Here is an 18,190-nt window from a genome sequence, read left to right on the forward strand (position 1 = left end):
TTTGGAGCACAGTTCTTGAGTGGTGGTGTGGTTTGCCGACCCTCACGACACGGCGAGAGGCCCGTGCACCGGGTGAAGTTTCCACGGAGAAAAGCAGGCAGAGACACTTCCCGAGAGCGTCTCAAAAAAAAAGACACTTCCCGAGAGAAAAGCGAAAAAGATAAGCCGCCCAACCCACGCGCGCGTCCCCCACCACCACCACCATGGCCATGGCCCGGCCGGCAGCGGCACGCGGTGTCGCCGGCGCCTGCTATCAGCCAGCGATGGATGGGCCGGGACCCTGAGAGAGCCAGCCCATCGGATCGGAACGTCACTCCTATACTCCCACCGAAACTCGCTCCCCACACCTACACTACACTGCGCCTCGCCCTCGCCCCCGTCCGTCCCCCACCTCGCCTCATTCATTCCTCCCCACCCGCAAAAACCAGATCTGCACTCCGGCCTTGCCTCTTCTCTTCTTGGGCCGAGCCCTAGCTCACTCCCGGATCGCCACCACCATCTCCCCCGCCCTCACTCCTGCTCCTCCCGTAAGTAAACTTTCCAAATCCCTCTCCATTTCTGCACCGCGCGCGCCTAATCTCTTTCCTTTCCGGACGGAACAAACGCTCAGATCCGCGCGCCTTCGGACCCCGTCTGTGCTCGTTTCCGTCGGATCTACGCGCGCACTTCGAAAAAAATCTGGGCTTTTCCAGGGCGCCGCGCTTGATCGCGATTTCGCGCCGCCAGATTGGGCCAACGGTGGGCTCCGCGAGGGATTCCTCGGTTTTTGTTTGCTAATTTTTTTTTTACCGATGGGAGTTCGCTCCTGGCCCAGTTTCTTACTGATGTTGCAGCAGTTCGCGAGCGCGGTTGATTCCAAAGCTTGAATTTTTTTTAGCAACTAGTTAACCACGCAAGCGGGTAGGTTAGATTTGTAGTTTCAGCCTCTAGGGGAGACGCCATGGCTGCGTTATGGGGGAATCCGGAGAGGAATCAGCTTGATTCTTTTGGGTTTTGGAAACTACTACATGGCGGCGTTGAGCTCCTGCGTTTTGTTTGTTCCTTCATGATTGCGTTAGTAAGGTCTTGTGGTCGCATATGCATGTGAGACATAAATTTACATGCACAAGTTAGTGATTGCTGCTCAAATCATCTAGCTTGCACTAGCAATAAAGAAATTTGCTCTAAATGACAGTTGTTAATTTGTTCCCTCAAGATATATTTTTTTCCTATAAATGACGTGTTTTTAAGCATTTTGGCCCGGGCAGGGCGGCGACGCATACTTCTTTTAGAAGAGATATCAAGTCTGCAATTTACAATTGCTTAAGTTTGATATTTACTTCCTTGCATCATTGAAATCTAATCAGCAAGTTATTTAAATATTTCTCTAACTGTTTCTTATTTGTGAAATGCAAATGTGAACTAAGTACATCTGAATAACTTGTGGAAGTTTACGAATCATTAAATAATTCTGGTTATTTATGAGTCTAATGCCCAGGAGCAAAAGTATTCTACTGGTCTTGAGGATTTGCACCAGTACTGAATTAAAGCCCAAAGCTTTAGCCTTTGACATGTGCGCTAGTTAGTCCAATTAAACCATACTAAGTTGCTGCTTAATATTACATGTTGCTTTCCTAATATCTGTAATGTGGTCAGATATTGATTCCTTGCATGAATGAGCGCGTATATTAACTTTACTTCGCTTCCTTTGGGTCAAATAACATGTGCTCTGATATCTGACTTCACCATGTTATTTATGCCAGATTTTGCGACTCCCTGGTACTAGTCTACCAGCATGGCTGATGAAGCTGGCAATGACAGTCAGGTGGTCCAAGGTAATGAGACTGTTGACCCAAGTAATGAGGCAGGCCATGAGGATGAAATGATCCAAGGCAATGAGTTGGTCCAAGTTGATGAAATGACTCAAGGTGATGAGATGGGTCAAGGTGAGGAGTTGACACAGGGCGAAGAGTTGCTCCATGGGCATGAATTGGCCATCGCTGAGGTGGCCACCCCTCCAACCACGAGGCGCAGGAAAAAGAAGTCCCTAGTGTGGGAGCACTTCACTATTGAGGATGCTGCTGGAGGGGCCACTCGGGCATGCTGTAAACTGTGCAAGCAAACCTTTGCTTACAGCTCTGGTTCAAAAATTGCAGGGACCAGCCATCTCAAGAGGCACATCACCTTGGGTTCCTGTCCTAAGATAAAAAGCCAAGAGCATAAGATAGCACTGGCTTCAACAATTGGAACTGACAATGACGGTGATGGTACCGTGGAGAGGCGGTCTAAGAGGCGTTACAGATATACTGGTTATGCAAATGCGTCTTTTGATCAAGACCGCAGTTGTTCCTACCTGGCAAAGATGATCATTTTGCATGACTACCCACTCCACATTGTTCAGCAGCCAACCTTCACTGCTTTCATTGATAGTCTGCAGCCCCGTTTCAGGGTTGCTGATGTCGACACAATGGAGGTGGAGGTGTATGCTGTTTATCAAAAAGAAAAAGAGGGTCTCTTGCAAGCATTGAGCAGTATGCCTGGAAGGATCAGCCTCACTATTGGATTGTGGACAACTAGTCAAACTCTTGGCTATGTTTCACTTGCTGGGCAGTTCATTGACTCCGAATGGAAGTTACATAGAAGAATGCTTAACTTCATGATGGTGTCTTCTCCTCATTCAGAGAATGCACTCAGTGAAGCTATTAGTGCAAGTCTTACTGACTGGAGTATGAAGGATAAGCTATTTACCATCACATTGGATAATGATTGCTCATCGCATGATATCTACAGTGCGAATCTGAGAGACCATCTCTCCAGTAAGAATGACCTCTCGCTTAAGGGGCAGCTATTTGTTGTGAGGTGCTATGCCCACATCCTGAATGCAGTTGCACAAGATGTCATTGCTTCAATCCATGGTGTCATCTACAATATCCGCGAAAGCATAAAGTTCATAAAAGCTTCTCCTAATCGCGAGGAAAAGTTTGCTGAGATTGCTCTGCAGCTGGAGATCCCCAGTACCAAGACCCTTTGTCTGGATGTTACAACCCAGTGGAACACCACCTATTTGATGCTCTTGGCTGCCTTGGATTATAAGCAGGCTTTCACTCAACTAGAAACATGTGATGATAACTACAATGAAGCACCTTCATTTGAGGACTGGAAAAAAGTTGAGGCTGCCTGCAACTACTTGAGGCTGCTGTATGACTCAGCTCACAGCATAATGGCAGCGGGAAACCCAACCTCAAACATTTTTTTCCATGAAGCTTGGAAACTTCAGCTGGAGCTGGCAAATGCTTCAGGACATGAAGATCCAGTTTTCAGTACCATTGCCAAAGATATGCATGAGAGGTTTGACAAGTACTGGAAGGATTGCAACCTCGTGTTAGCTGTTGCTGTTGTGATGGATCCGCGTTTTAAGATGAAACTTGTTGAGTTCAGTTACTCAAAGATTTATGGCGTCGAGGCTGCAAAGTATGTTAAGGTGGTAAATGATGCAGTGCATGAGCTTTTTAAGGACTATGTAGCACAGCCACTCCCTGAGCAAGGAGCAACTAATCATGCAGCTGCCAATGGGAATAACACCCATGCAAATCATCCTTCAACTGGTGATGGTCTTCTAGACTTTGATATGTATCTTTCTGAGATTGCCACAAGCCAGCCCTCAAAATCTGAACTAGAGCAGTACCTGGATGAATCCCTCACTCCGCGTATCCAAGAGTTTGACATTCTGAACTGGTGGAAGCTTAACACACTCAAGTTCCCAACGCTCTCGAGGATGGCACGTGATATCTTGGCAATTCCCATGTCCATGGCGACCAACGGCAGCTCTATATTTTCTGCAGGAACAGGAACCCGCATGCTTGATGATTACAGAAGCTCGCTCCGTCCGGAAATCGTGGAGGCGCTTGTCTGCGCGAAGGACTGGCTTCCGTATTCGACCACTGCACCAGAGGCGCCAAGTTCTGGGCTGCTTGGCAAGATGGAGTAGGCTCGCTTCCTTGCTGGACATGCATATATTTCAGGTACCTATGGGTGGTCTTAACTGTAGGTGTATTTGGGCCAGAGTTTGTGAAGTGACTCTGATCAATGTCATTGGTTCTGTCCTAGAATGTAATTTGCTGTGTAGAACTCTGTTAACTCCTCCATGCTGTTATGTACCCTTTCCTGTGCTGTGTAACCTGTGTGTTGTAATATGTGACCTGAGATATTTATCTGCCGTTGCTTATGATTGGTCGTGTACAAGCAACGTAATGTATTAGCCTGTGGCATAAGATTGTGCTTTCGCTTTTGTGTCTGGTATAGAATTTTGTTAGTGGGCTATGTTCATTAGAGTGTAGTGTGGTGTATGTGTTGCTGCGGCGAGGTAGGTCACATATCTGGCATTTATATGTCTTGCACGCAGTTATTATTTCGTAGATTGCTCAGTTCCGTTGGGCGTTGGTGGCGAAATTCTGGAGAGTAATGCTACATTTACGGGGACATACCTACGGGATGAGGGTTCAGATTTTTCCCTTTCCTTGTAATCTAGCTTAGCTTAGCTTAGTTTTACTTTCTTTAAGTGCTCTTCTCCAGCACTTTGTACTTTTAACTTCATTCTTTATACCCAAAAATAATAAAATATACACAGTGAGGAAACTCACTGTATAGGCTTAAAAATAAAACCCAACCCGTAAGAATTTTCCCGTAGGTGTAAGATTATCGAATTCTGGCAGCGTGTTACTGTTTGGCTGTGCTGCCGACCTGATGCTTGCACAGTTGTATAGTTGGTAAAGATCGTCCTTTCAAATGGGAAATTGGATCTTGAAGATAATCGAGAAAAATCCCAGTGGTACAGATAGGAACATAACGCAGCACGAGTTCGTTTTCACCCCGGAAGTGAAGACGCAAAAGCTCGGAGGTTCTGGTTCCAATAACGACAAGATTTAATCTCAGAAATGTGAACGCTTGAAGGTACCAGATTATAATCACCTCGGTGGCACTTGATCGAACAAAACACCCTCATATTTGAGTTTGGATGAAAACTTCTGCTTGGAGGTGCCATATGGATTTTACTCACACCTATACAGAAAAAGGTCGGTTGTTCTGACTGCACACCATACTCATGAGTGTCGACATAAATAGACACTTTTAGGTTAGGCCTTGCCAGTCTCTCAAACTTTCATGGTCGGAGGTACCATGAAAAAAAGTTAGGAGATACCTGAGATATGTTTGGAGATTTTGAGTGGATTTTTAGGAAATACTTTGTGAGAGTTTTGCGGGACATTTTCCTCATGGTATGCACAAATGCCCCTCTCGATAGCATGACATGCTCATGACTGAAGAAATCAAAATTACATTGGGTAGGAGCCTATAAAATTTGAACTTTTTGAAGAGTCACCAAACATGATCCAATATTTGCAATATCCATGATCATAAGATAACATAACACCGACGCAGAGGGGGGCAACGTTCGCAACCCCCCCCCCCCCCCCCCCCCCAAAGTGAAGGAAGGGTGTTAGATGGGAAACATCAAATTTGTGATAGATCCGGCACTATAACATAAAATCTAATGATGACATGATCCTTATGGAGTAAACTATGAAAAAGTTTGCACAAATGGATTAGTTTCTTTATTTCCTTGTCAGGAATCTTCCAAAATCTCTTTAGGGATCCTAGATGTACTTGTAGCCGCAATGACGGTACCTTGAAAGGAACAAACATCCTCTTTAGGGATCCTAGATGTACTGGAGATTTCCGGCGTGCCGGTTTCCGAACCGGTCCAGCCTCGTGTGCTGGAGATTTTCGGCGGTGGTTTCGTTCAGCCGTTTGCTCGTTGGTCCATTCCGACGTGTGAACCGGCGGTGCCGGTTTTACCACCGGTACGGGTCACGAAAATTCCCCAAACGGTTAGTTTTCACCCTTGGATTATAAATAGTCCGTCCTCCTTGAGGAGGTAAGGTCAACCACACTATTTGCTCTCTCTCTCTCTCTCTCCTAGTCCATTGTTGAACCTCAAAAGCGTGCTTCCTCTCTATCCCTCCCATGATTCTTGCATCTTCTTGAGGGATTTGAAAGAGGAGCAATCTCCACCAATCAATTCCTCCTCTAAGGGCATCTCCAACGGGGCGACCCAAACAGACGTGTTTGGGCGTCCGATTTTAACCGGATGGGTCGCCCCGCGGATACGCGGATAGACCCAACGTCCGGGACTCGTTTTTATTCCCCAACGCGCTGCTGCGACCCATTCCTAGTACTAGTTCATCACAAAGAGTAAACTGTAGCTTCTTCACGGTGGACGGCGCGGCGTCGAGGTGCGGGCGCCTCTTCATGCGGGCGCGCAGGGCAGAGAGGTGTGGCTCGGCGCGGCGGTCGTCCGCATGCAGTGCGGACGCTATCGGCACGCTGCGAGGCGCGGCGACGAGGTGCCGGTGCAGCTTGTCGAGCGGCGCGGCGCCGGGGCAGCCCTGGTCGGACGCGGAGACCATGCGCGCGAGCACGAGGACCGCTGGACCAAGCTCCGCCGCGAGCAGCTCAAGGCCCGTCGCTCCCCGGCCCGCAAGACGAGCCGCCGCCGCCGGACCACGCGGCACGGAGGAGGTCGTCGGCGATGGCGTCCTCGGCGCGCGGCCGACGGAGGCACGCAGGGCCACGCAGCCGACCTCGTTCACGACCTTCGCGGCCGCGCCGCCGCCACGGGCGAGCGGGCGCAGGCGAGGGAGGCACGCGTCGCCGAGCTCAGGGCAAGGCCCGCCGCCCGCGTCACCGCGCTCCAGGAGCTCCGCTCCTCGCGGCCGCCCACCTGCCACCGTCAACGAGAGAGGCGCGGGCGGCGCGGCCGCCGTCGGCACGCAGCACCGCGAGGCGAGGCGCGGGGTAGAGAGGCCCCGGGCGCGCGGGGTAGCGCAGCGCGGGCTGGGCGCACGGGGCGGCGCGAGGTGGCGCGGCGAGGCACGACGCGGCGTGGTTGCGCGGGGCTGCGCAAGATGGGCCCGATCTCCCCGCCTTCTTCCGCTCCGTCCAGGCCTCCGCCGTTGTCTTCCTCGTCGGCATCGAGGCCGGCGGCCCGGAGCTCGTTTCGCCTCCAGCGACTTCCGGCAGGTGTGAAAAAAAGAGAGGCTGCGGCGACGGGGACCTCCATGTGTAGGCGACGGCGGCAGTCGACGAGGCGAGCCAAACTCCGGCGAATGTCCATGGAAGAAAGGAGATGGAAGAAAGGAGGACAAAGGAGAGAGAATGGTGCGGGGTCTACTAGTTATCTTTGTCTCTCTGTCAAATGGGCCAGAACGAGTGTCCGTCCGGACAAAATGGCCAGAGATGGGCGCCCGCCCGTGTCCGGCTCGCCCCAAAATGCACCCAAATTTGAGTCAGTTTTGGGTCAAACCGGACGCCGGGAGCATCCGCTTTTAGGATGGGTTGCCCCGCTGGGTACAGTTTTGACCCATCTGGACCCATCCGGAGTCCGTTTTTGGGTTTGGGTCTCCCGATTGGAGATGCCCTAAGTGCGGGGAATCTTGGGATCTAGATCTTAGAGTCATTTGTTGAATTCCTCTCTTGTTCTTCCTCTCTAGTTCCTCCATATCATTTGTTGCTTTGGTGGAATTGGAGTGTGAAGGATTCGACCACCTATGGTGTTCTTACTTTTGCATCCTTGCATAAGTGGTGAGCTCTCCATTATGATTTGTTTGAGTGGGAGACTGTGAGCTTGTTACTGTTGAAGGGGTTACCTCCTAGTTGGCTTTGCGTTTGATGCTCCGGTGACCTCTTTGTGAAATATTGTGAAGAGGCTCGGGCTTCTCCTTCAGGAGACCTTCGTGGTAGCCCTGCATCTCTCCAACGTGATGTACCTCACCTTGTGTGGGGAAACACGTGAATACATCTTCGTCTCCGCGTGCCTCAGTTATCTCTATGTCCGAGTTTACTTTCCTTGTGATAGCCATCGTGTTTGAAGTACTTATATCTTGCTATCTTGTGTTACATAATCTTGTGCTTATCTATCGAAGATTAATTGATTATTCATTTTGTTCCGTCGCCCATTTATCGGATTAAGTTTTTGTAAATCCTAATTTTCAGCACCAAAATTTTGATGCTCTGTAAGAAATAATAATATTAAAGCATTGAGCACAAGTATTCACTTGCTCCAGTTGACAACTGTGGCCACAACCAGGCCATGCGGATCTGAAACCCAAAAGCAGGCTCATACGCTTATCCACGCTAGAGTAATCGGACGGTCCAAATCGAAACCCTAGAAACCACAACGACGCCAGCCCAAACCCAAGACGACTCCCTCCTACGGACGCCGTAGCCTACCTAGAGGTCCGCGGTCCAGTCCCGATTTTCAGAATAAAAATATATATCAGCCCCTCCCGGAAAGGACGAGACAGAGTGCCCAAAATAGGCGGTCCACGCGGAGCAGCCCCACCCATGGCCCGCCTGCAGCCTCACAGGCGTGCCAGCGCGGCAGGCCCATGGCCGTGGGCCGCGAGCCCATAAATCCCCGCCCCACTGCTGCTTTCCCGTTCCCGGAAATTTGCCACCTCAGGTCCGTCTCCGTCCTCTCCCCTCCCGTGCGGCCGTGCCCCAAACCAGATCTAGGGTTTGGCCTTCGTTCTTCTTGGGCCGAGCCCTCATCCTGCACCGCCCCGCCCGCCCGCCCCGACTTGGATCTCCGCCCCTCACCTCCGTAAGCCCCCCAAACTCCAAATCCCCTTCTCCCTCCCTCCCTCCTCCGCGCCTCTACCCCTCGCCTCCTGCCCGCGCTGCTCGTAGCTCCGTGGATAGGATTTCTTCACATGTTTAGATCTGGCTGCGTTTGCTTTTTATACTAGTTCGTATGTATGTATCTGTGTGGAGTATGCGCTTCGTTCGATTATTTACGGGGCGGCTTCGTCGTATGGCTCTCTATATTTCACAAGATTTGCCGCGGGGGCTTTGGTCTCTGGAGCACGAAATTTGCCATCCATTTTCTTGTTTTCTTCATTTGCTTCGTGCGGGCTAATTATAGATAGGGGGTTTTGCGGGTGCAAACTCTGTCGTCAGTTCTTCCGGCTAGCAAAGGATTATTCAGCTGTCCTCGCTGTGGTACAAAGGAGCTAGTCAGTCACAATTGTTAGGGTTGATGGCTTACTTTCTGTGGTTAGTTTTAGCCATGTGAGAAGGCCTGACTGAGTTCAGCACTGACTTCTTGTTTGTGGGATTTCGTTGTAATACAGTTCTGGCTATGCTAGTCTGGTAAGGGGGAAATGGTATCGCCGCGTCATTTTGGACGCTGATATTTGGAATTTTTAGTGGTCCCTAGAAGCTGCACTTCTGCAGGAATATGGTTGTACAAGTATGGATATGCAATTCTATCAACTGAACATCCTTGTTTACCTTTTGTGTAGCCAGTGCCATTGATTCTTTGGTTGTTGATATGAGCCCAGCCATAGCTGCCATGTTTCCGGTACGGCGGAAACGGGTGACGGGAGTCGGAGGATGAAAAAAATAGGGTACAATAGGGCTACACACATCGCTAGATCGATTTTATTTTTTTCATTGGGGACACGATCCCATCAGTTCCGGTACGGTACTACGAAAACTGTAAAGTAGCCATGAACCACCAAACTAGAGATTAAGCCTGTAACTAGTTTAAACCTCAGAACAAGCAAAATCGGTGCAGATATTCAGTCATCGCCACAAACCAAAAAGAAAACAGTAAAATACGTGCATATAGCCAGGTGTAGGCGTTCCAGAACCTCAAGGCTGATCACCAGTTGCAGATAGCAGCAGCTTGTACAAAAGAGAGGAGAGAGATCTTCAAAGACTAAGGTCAAATCCATGGAACAAAACAGACTTGAAATCAGTAGGAACCACCATCACTTTCTAAATCAGGATCACAGGTGTTTACCTAGCAGCTTGTAGCTTGTGATTTGACTCCTCTGTGAGGGGAGAAATTCATCAGATGGGAGTACTTATAGAGGGTCAGAGAAATCCATGGAAAACTGAATTGTCTGCTCCCCAACGGGGAGATCAATTGATTAGCATGAGTCAATGACGAGTTCTCAAGAACGAGGAGTCTGGAAAACCATAGAGGAGGGGAAGAGAATGGATGGCGGTGCGCTGTTTACCAGCCCTGCAGTAATTGCAATTCGATAGTACCAGAGTCCAGGGACGGGACGCGTTTCTGGGCCGAATCGCATCGTACCGAGCCTCGTTTCCCACTCCGTTTCTGGGACGACGAATCGGGATCAAGGGACGGGCGACCGTTCCCCGTTTCCGGCTGCTATGAGCCCAGCTAGGTTCCTTCCATTAGGTTGTTATTGGCCCAGCTTAGCTTGTTCCTGGGAAGTAAATAGTCTATTTTGTTTTTTCCAAACGGTGAGAAGTTCATAGTCGCCTTTGTATGTCGGAAGCTATGTCAGGTGTTGTGGCCTCTAAATTTTGCAACTTATGTGCATATGCCAATGAAGTGCCAAATCAGGGCCACGCCCCTTTATTCCATAATAACTTAATTCTGTTTTCTGTTATGATGTTTAGCTAATTGAATGATCTTTTTATGGTGTTTTCCTGTCTTTTGATAGATCCACGGTTCCACTTTTTTCTTTCATGATATGTTCATACTTATGTAGAAACATCACGAGCATCTCTCTCTAACGCACAATATACTTATATTGTTATACTGTTAGACACATTTCTATTCAAGAGGTCACAGTGCCTGATGATTCAAGATGTCGTCATTAATATTGACAAACTTGCCACATTAAGAAACATCTCCTCTACTTGAAATCTCAAACATACAAATTTGAAGTTGTGGCTTTTGAATCTCATATGGAGAAAAACTATATGCATTGGGAGTGGTTTAGAAACACGATTTTATTTTAGTTAAAATGGTATGCAAGATTCGAGCCTATTTCCAAGTGCTCTGATTTGACTGCGATGCACCTGACATTTTTTTATTTGATCAATTGACAGGCTTTTTGGGTTCCATCAGATAATCTTTCCAGGATGGGTGAACCAAACGGCATTGAAAATGCAATGGTACATGACAATGAGATGGCTGTTGGTGAGGAGATGATACATGGCAATGAAATGGCTGATGGTAACGAGATGATCCATGGTGATGAGATGGTTCAAGGGAACGAGATGGTTCATGGAGACGAGATGATTCATGATGACGAGATGATCCATGGTAATGAGATGATTCAAGTCGAGGACATGATCCATGGCAATGAGATGATTCATGTTAACGACATGGTCAATGGCGATGAGATGGCCCATGGTCATGAGTTGGTCAGTGCTGAGGTGACTCCACCAACCTTAACAAGACGCCGGAGAAAGAAATCACTTGTGTGGGAGCACTTTACTATTGAACCTGTGCCTGGTGAGAGGGGATGCCAACGAGCATGCTGCAACCTATGCAAGGCAACCTTTGCATACAGTTCTGGTACAAAAATTGCAGGTACTAGCCATCTCAAGAGGCACATCACACTTGGTTCATGTCCCATGATAAAAAACCAAGAGAGGAAGATGGCTCTGAATTCAGCTGGAGGAATGACCGACAATGATGGTGAGGGTACCGCAGAACGTCCTACTAAGAGGCGTTACAGATACACTGGCTTTGCGAATGCTACATTTGATCAAGACCGTAGCAGCTCATATTTGGCGAAGCTGATCATTTTGCATGACTACCCACTTCATATTGTTCAACAGCCAGCCTTCACAGCTTTGACCGAGAGCCTGCAGCCACGTTTCAGGGTCGCAGACGTTGATACAATGGAGGGAGAGGTGTATGCTGTTTACCAGAAAGGAAAAGAAAGCCTACTGCAATCATTGAGCAGTATGCCTGGAAGGATCAGCCTCACCATAGGATTGTGGACAACTAGTCAGACTCTTGGCTATGTTTCACTTGCAGGGCAGTTTATTGACATGGACTGGAAAGTGCATCGAAGAATGCTCAACTTCATGATGGTGTCTTCTCCCCATTCAGAAAATGCACTTAGTGAAGCTATTAGCTCAAGCCTAACAGACTGGAATTTGAAGGACAAGCTATTCACCATCACATTGGATAATGATTGCTCATCCCATGATATCTACAGTGCAAATCTGAGAGATCATCTCTCCAATAAGAACAACCTCATGCTTAAGGGCCAGCTGTTTGTTGTGAGGTGCTATGCCAATATCCTCAATGCAGTTGCACATGATGTGATTGCTTCAATTCACGGTGTGATCTATAATATCCGCGAAAGCATAAAATTCATTAAAGCTTCTTCTGCCCGAGAGGAGAGGTTTGCTGAGATTGCTCTGCAGCTGGAGATCCCCAGCACCAAGACCCTGTGCCTTGATGTTACAACACAGTGGAATACCACTTACCTTATGCTGCTTGCTGCCTTGGATTATAGGCAGGCGTTCACCACACTAGAGACATGTGATGATAACTACAATGAGTCACCTTCTGCGGAGGACTGGAAGAGGGTGGAGGCTGCCTGCAACTATCTGAAGTTTCTCTATGATTCTGCACATAGCATCATGGCAGCAGCAAATCCAACTTCAAACTTATTTTTCCATGAGGCGTGGAAACTTCAGCTAGAACTTTCAAATGCCATAACCCATGAAGATCAAGTTTTTAGTAGCATCGCCAAAGAGATGCACGAGAGGTTTGACAAGTACTGGAAGGACTGCAACCTTGTTCTGGCTATTGCTGTTGTCATGGACCCTCGTTTCAAGATGAAACTTGTGGAGTTCAGCTACTCTAAAATCTATGGCGTGGAGGCAGCGAAGTATGTTAAGGTGGTGGATGATGCTCTTCATGACCTTTACAAGGATTATGTTGCACAGCCCCTTGCCTCGACAGGGGAAGCCAATAAAAATGCGCCTGCCAATAACAATACGGCAGCTGCACCTTCTACTGGGGATGGACTTCTAGACTTTGACATGTATCTTTCAGAGATTGCAATAAGCCAGCCCTCAAAATCTGAGCTGGAGCAGTACTTGGACGAAGCCCTGACGCCTCGCATCCAAGACTTTGAGATTGTGGACTGGTGGAAGCTTAACACCCTTAAGTTTCCGACGCTGTCGAAGATGGCCCGTGATATCCTGGCCATCCCTATGTCTATGGTGAGCAGCGGCGGCTCCATATTTTCAGCGGCGACGACAGGAAGCCGGATGCTTGATGACTATAGAAGCTCACTGCGTCCTGAAATTGTGGAGGCGCTGTTCTGTGCAAAAGACTGGCTACAGTATGCGCCGCCTCCTCCTGCAGAAGCTCCTGGATCTGCTGGGGTGAAGCTGGAGTAATAGGTTCATATAGTAGTAGTCTGTACCTGCCTTGTGAAGAAGGCTAGTTGGTGTTGAGCCTAGTTTGTGCTGCGGTGCTGTCGAACATAGGTTGTCGCTCGATAACGTTCTAAGCTGTTCCTTAGATGTAATTCGTACTCTAAATTATTCCTGCTATACTGATTGCGGGCTATCTCTTAGATGTGATTCGTCTGTCGTCTTGATTTGTACTTTTTTTGCTGTCCTGATTGTGCATCCAACCTCAAACTATGCTCTGATTATGCTCTGATTATTGTGCACTGAAGCCGTCTGAAGGCTGGTTTCATCGACACTGCTGTTTGGCAGTGTTAGAGCATCTCCAGCCGCGTCCCCCAAACCGCGCTGGATTGAGCGTTTGGGGGACGTGTTTTGTTCGTGCCGCCTTTGGGGGACGTCGCTCCCCAGTCGCGTCCCCCAAATAAAATTTTGGAAATTTTAAACTTAACGAGATTCGATTAGATTCGTCCAAACTTACATAGATTCGAACGAAATTTAACTAAATTTAAACTAAACCTAATCTAGAACCACTTGCGGCGGCCGGAGGCATTGTAGTACTGCTGGAAGTTGTACATGTCGTCGGTGACGACCTCCTGCTTGACGCGCTCCTCGACGGGCTCGTCCTTCACCAAGCCGCTTGGTCCTGCCTCGCCGTCGTCGGTGAGGTCCACCAGCGGCTTGCCGGAGTCGCGGATGGACATGGCGATCGCCGCGTCCAGGTCGCCCCTCCAGGCGTCCTTGTCGTTCATGGATGCCAAGAACGCTGCCCGCAGCCCTGGGCAGTCCTCGGGGTCGTCGCTGCTGGCGATGAGCCGCTGCTGCCGCTCGTACTCCGCCAGCAGCGCCGCCTTCGACGCTTCCTCCGGCTCCTCCTTCACCTCCGGCTTCGGGATGAGGAGGGCGTCGCCGCGCCTCCCTTGCTGCCGCCGGCTGCCGCTGCCGCCACGCCTCGTGTTGACGGGCGTCGCCGGCTCCTCCTTGACCTCCCGTTTGGGGACGGTGTAGGGCGCCGACCGGTACGACGAGGATGGCGTCGATCGCGCCGGTCCCGAGGAAGAAGAGTGCGAGGAGGAGGAGTACGTCGTCCTCCTCGGCTGCCATTGAGGAGACGGCGGCGGCGACGACGGCATCTCCAACCTTGGAGCGCCGTTGCGGATGCCGCGGATGACGTTGTCGAGGGTGCGCCCCGGAACGCCCCAGAACAGGGCGCGGCCGTCCTTGTTCCAGCTGTTGGGGCCGCCGACGAGGTTCTCGGTGCTGTGCATCTCGACGTCGTACTTCGACTTGAAGTACGTCGTCCACCAGGCGTCGTTGTTGGTGACCGCCCACGTTGGATCCAACCGCTCTACGGCGGTGAGTTGAGCCCGCCGGGCCTTGATGGCGTCCCTCCATTGATCCGTGTCCGGCTTCGGCGGCGGCGGGATGCCAATGCCGTTCACGACCATCTTCCAGCTGCCGCTGCTTGGCAGCCGCATGTCCGGCGGGACTGGATACCGGGCGTGGTACAGCGCCCACGCCTCCGGCACGGTGAGGCTGCCGCGGCCGAAGCCGTTCGCCGCGGCGATCTTGCGGGAGGACGAGCTCGACATTTTTGGAGCGGCGAGGAGAAGATCTGGGAGGGGGGAGGCGGCGGCGACGATAAGGATTGTGAGCGGCGAGAACTGTAGGGCGTCTTAAAACAGCGGCGGCAGCGGGTGGTTGCACGCAATAACTCCGGCGCGGACGACCACGCGGCCATGCACGACGAGACGCGTCCCTGCGTCGCCTGGGAAAACAGGGACACCATTAACGTCGCTTGACCAAAGGTAGGCGACGGGGTTTTAGCCTTCCGTGCCGCTGACGGGCCGGCGTCGCCACTCCCCGCCTCGCTTTTCGTTGTGTCCGGCGTGTCCGGTGCGTCCCTGTGGGACGGGGACGGGGTCGGTGCGCCGGACACCGTATGGGGGCGCGCCGGACAAAAATGGACTTTGGGGGACGCGGCTGGAACGGTTTTTTTGTCCGGCGCGCCCCAAATCTCTTTGAGAGAATTCCTTATTTGGCCCTGGCTGAAGTTTGCCTTCCTTTTTTGGCCCTGGTAATTTTTTCTTCCTTTCATGACCCACAAAGTTTGGTTGGTTCCTTATTTGGCCCTCAAGTACAATTTAAGCACTAAGATGACCATTTTGCCCCTGCTACAATATGCTCGCAAATTTTTGAGTTTCATGAAAATCTCAAATTTATTCCAGAAATATATGTATATGCTTGGGATGTACGTGCAATGTTTCTGGCACAAACTCTTTTTTATTTTGGGCTGTGAAAAAAAAACAAAAATCTGACATTATATAGGCGTATAGTGTACGTATAGTCTGTCAGAAATTTGTCTTTTTTGTATCTTCCAAAATACAATGTATTTTGGGCTGAAATTTCTGGCGTGCCTGCGGATTGTCTCTATGTTTGTGCCTATTTAATATCAATTTTTTTGAAGTTGTGGAAATACAAAAAAAATTGGAGTAATTTCGAGAATAAATTTGAGATTTTCCGGAATAAATTGCAGCAGGCGCAAAATGGTGCCAGCCACAGTGGAGGTCGTTTTCTTTAATAGCCAACTAGTATATAACAACTTTTTTAGTGCAATTTTGTCACATATTGCAGCAGGGGTAAAATGGTCATCTTAGTGTTTAAATTGTACTAGAGGGCCAAATAAGGAACCAACCAAACTTTGTGGGTCATGAAAGGAAGAAAAAATTTGCCAGGGCTAAAAAAGGAAGGCAAACTTCAGAGAGGGCCAAATAAGGAATTCTCTCAATCTCTTTGGGGGACGCTTTGGAGGATGCGGCTGGAGATGCTCTTAGGTTTAGATGTCTTTGCTGTACAGATCTTTAGGATCTCCATTTTTCCCCTGCTGTATTGATGAGTTGGCCAGGACCGAATCTCTGAAGAAAGTTTGCTGGATGTCGAAGTTGGCTGTTTTCTTCTGATCCACTGCTGGCACCATTGGGCAGAGTAGGGCTGATCTGGATTTCGTAGAGCACGTCTGCATTTTGCAACAGTTGTGATCTTCACAGCAAGTTGCATAGTATTCAAATAGCTTCACAAGATTGTGCACGCATCTTCACGGTGCTCGCCAAATCATCCTCGATCAGAACCATCAATCAACTTGGTCTTGGATCCCTCTGCACTTGGCGTCAATCTGTGTTGCTGCTATGTCCTACTCTCTCTCTTGTTCCCTCGGTAACCAGCAAGCTCTCCGATGCCGATGCGGCCGTTCGCCGCACCGGCCAGCACTGCCTGCGTCCGTCCAAGCTGCGGAACGTCGTGTCGATCATGATCTGGATCTCGACACGAGAAAAAATCTCATCAGATACGCGCCCAACAAAACCCCCAGATCTCGCCATGTTCCGCGCTCCACCACTTGCGATGCGAGCTGCGTGCGGGATCGAACGGCACACGACACTCACCCGGATACGAGCAATGGCGTCGAGTCCACGACGACAAGTACAAACAAGCTACAGGAGCGACTGCCGCGTAGCCATCGCTCGCTCCTGCCGGGTTTCTTAACTCGCTAGCGACGGCACTCACTCGCTCAGACACTTCAGTGCTCACTCAGTGCGCACTGCTCACTACTCGCCATTACTCGGCTCACCAACTCCAGATCTCATGGCTCCCCAGAGCCGCCACCGCGCGACGGCCGCGGCGTGCTTCCTCGTGCTCCTCGCTCTGTGTGCTGCGCCGGCCTACGGCGGCCGCGCGCTGCCGGCAGCAAGCAAGGGCGCGGCGAGCAAGGCGCAGGCGGCGGCCAACGCGACGGCGGGGGACGAGTTCCTGGCGCCGCACAACAAGGCGCGCGCGGCCGTCAGCGTGGCACCGCTGCGGTGGAGCGCCGACCTGGCGACGGCGGCGGCGACGACCACGTCCCAGCAGCAGCTGAACAAGAACTGCGCGTTCGCGGACATGGCCGCGAGCCCCTACGGCGCGAACCAGGGGTGGGCGAGCTACCGCGCGCGCCCGGCGGAGGTGGTGGCGTCGTGGGTGGACCAGGGGAGGTACTACACCCACGCCAACAACAGTTGCGTTGCCGGCAAGCAGTGCGGCACGTACACGCAGGTGGTGTGGCGGCGCACCGCCCAGCTCGGGTGCGCGCAGGCCAGCTGCGCCTCCGGCGCCACGCTCACGCTCTGCCTCTACGACCCGCACGGCAACGTGCAGGGACAGAGCCCCTACTAGCGGCAGCGCGCGCGGCAAGGCTGCCTGCCTGACAGCGGTGGTAGCGACGCTTGCATGGACGGAGGCGTTGCCGCCGGCCGGCGTCGGAGCATCGTTACTAGAAGCATAATAGTACGCTGTTGTAGCTTAAGGTTTTTCTTGTTCAGACACGGATGCATCTGTGTTACGTTGGTCGCTGCCGCGTAGAACTGTTCTTGGTGCTAATAACTGCTTTGGTGAGAAAGAAATGTGGTGACATGAAGTGTCAGCATGTCTATCATGTGAGGATGATGATGCTTGTCATGTTCTCGGTATTTTCCATGGGCGACACTCTTTTCGAATGCCGTGCCACTAGAGGTCTGATAATGTTTACGACGAATCTGAGTCCGGATCCATTTGAAGGTATCTATATCCGATTTTAAAAAAGCCGGTGGATAACGATATCCGATTCTAAAGGGACGTCCTAGATATGGTAGGACATGGTATAGCAAATAACATGTGAATATGAATTATTCAAAAATTGAATAGGATAATTTGAATATTTTAAATTGGATAATATGTTTTTCGAGTCAAAAGTCAAGACCAATCTCACATAGTTAGTAGTTATTGAGTGACCTAGTTCATTGTGCCAGCATATTTAGTTCTAACTTTGTACCATTGGTAGAGTGGTGGTTCAACAATTTAGTTTATATTTTATACCATCTCGTGAATGGTTATGTTTTAGTCTAAAATATGTCTCCATACTCTTATAAAATTGACTCATGCA

The 18,190-nt window shown here is 50.2% G+C and overlaps 3 protein-coding genes across 4 annotated transcripts; all 3 read left to right on the plus strand.

Annotated features, from left to right (window-relative positions):
- Nucleotides 1-334: 334 nt before the first annotated feature.
- On the plus strand, nucleotides 335-4,262 carry LOC127292996 (zinc finger BED domain-containing protein RICESLEEPER 2). 2 transcript variants are annotated; one of them, XM_051322552.2, is made up of 2 exons: nucleotides 335-527; nucleotides 1,743-4,262. In XM_051322552.2, exon 2 carries the CDS (start codon nucleotides 1,775-1,777, stop codon nucleotides 3,965-3,967), a length of 2,193 nt encoding a protein of 730 aa, XP_051178512.1. In that variant the 5' UTR covers nucleotides 335-527; nucleotides 1,743-1,774; the 3' UTR covers nucleotides 3,968-4,262. The 2 variants fall into 2 exon arrangements, with proteins under 2 accessions (XP_051178512.1, XP_051178513.1); XM_051322553.1 differs by lacking the exon at nucleotides 335-527 and adding an exon at nucleotides 589-738.
- Nucleotides 4,263-10,889: 6,627 nt separating this feature from the next.
- LOC127346905 (zinc finger BED domain-containing protein RICESLEEPER 2) lies at nucleotides 10,890-13,413 on the plus strand. The gene has a single exon (XM_051373149.2). It carries the CDS (start codon nucleotides 10,939-10,941, stop codon nucleotides 13,225-13,227), a length of 2,289 nt encoding a protein of 762 aa, XP_051229109.2. The 5' UTR covers nucleotides 10,890-10,938; the 3' UTR covers nucleotides 13,228-13,413.
- A 3,317-nt stretch (nucleotides 13,414-16,730) lies between these two features.
- On the plus strand, nucleotides 16,731-17,686 carry LOC127292998 (STS14 protein). The gene has a single exon (XM_051322555.2). The coding sequence runs from the start codon at nucleotides 16,879-16,881 to the stop codon at nucleotides 17,443-17,445; it is 567 nt and encodes a 188-aa protein (XP_051178515.1). The 5' UTR covers nucleotides 16,731-16,878; the 3' UTR covers nucleotides 17,446-17,686.
- The last annotated feature ends 504 nt before the right edge of the window (nucleotides 17,687-18,190 follow it).

Source organism: Lolium perenne, chromosome 4, assembly GCF_019359855.2.
Source record: "Lolium perenne isolate Kyuss_39 chromosome 4, Kyuss_2.0, whole genome shotgun sequence".
In the NCBI taxonomy this organism is placed as follows: Eukaryota; Viridiplantae; Streptophyta; class Magnoliopsida; order Poales; family Poaceae; genus Lolium; species Lolium perenne.

Excerpts from the sequence above, each read along its gene's own strand:
- LOC127346905 (XM_051373149.2), top strand. The coding sequence starts at position 10,939 with ATGGGTGAACCAAACGGCATTGAAAATGCAATGGTACATGACAATGAG.
- LOC127292996 (XM_051322552.2), top strand. The coding sequence starts at position 1,775 with ATGGCTGATGAAGCTGGCAATGACAGTCAGGTGGTCCAAGGTAATGAG.
- LOC127292998 (XM_051322555.2), top strand. The coding sequence starts at position 16,879 with ATGGCTCCCCAGAGCCGCCACCGCGCGACGGCCGCGGCGTGCTTCCTC.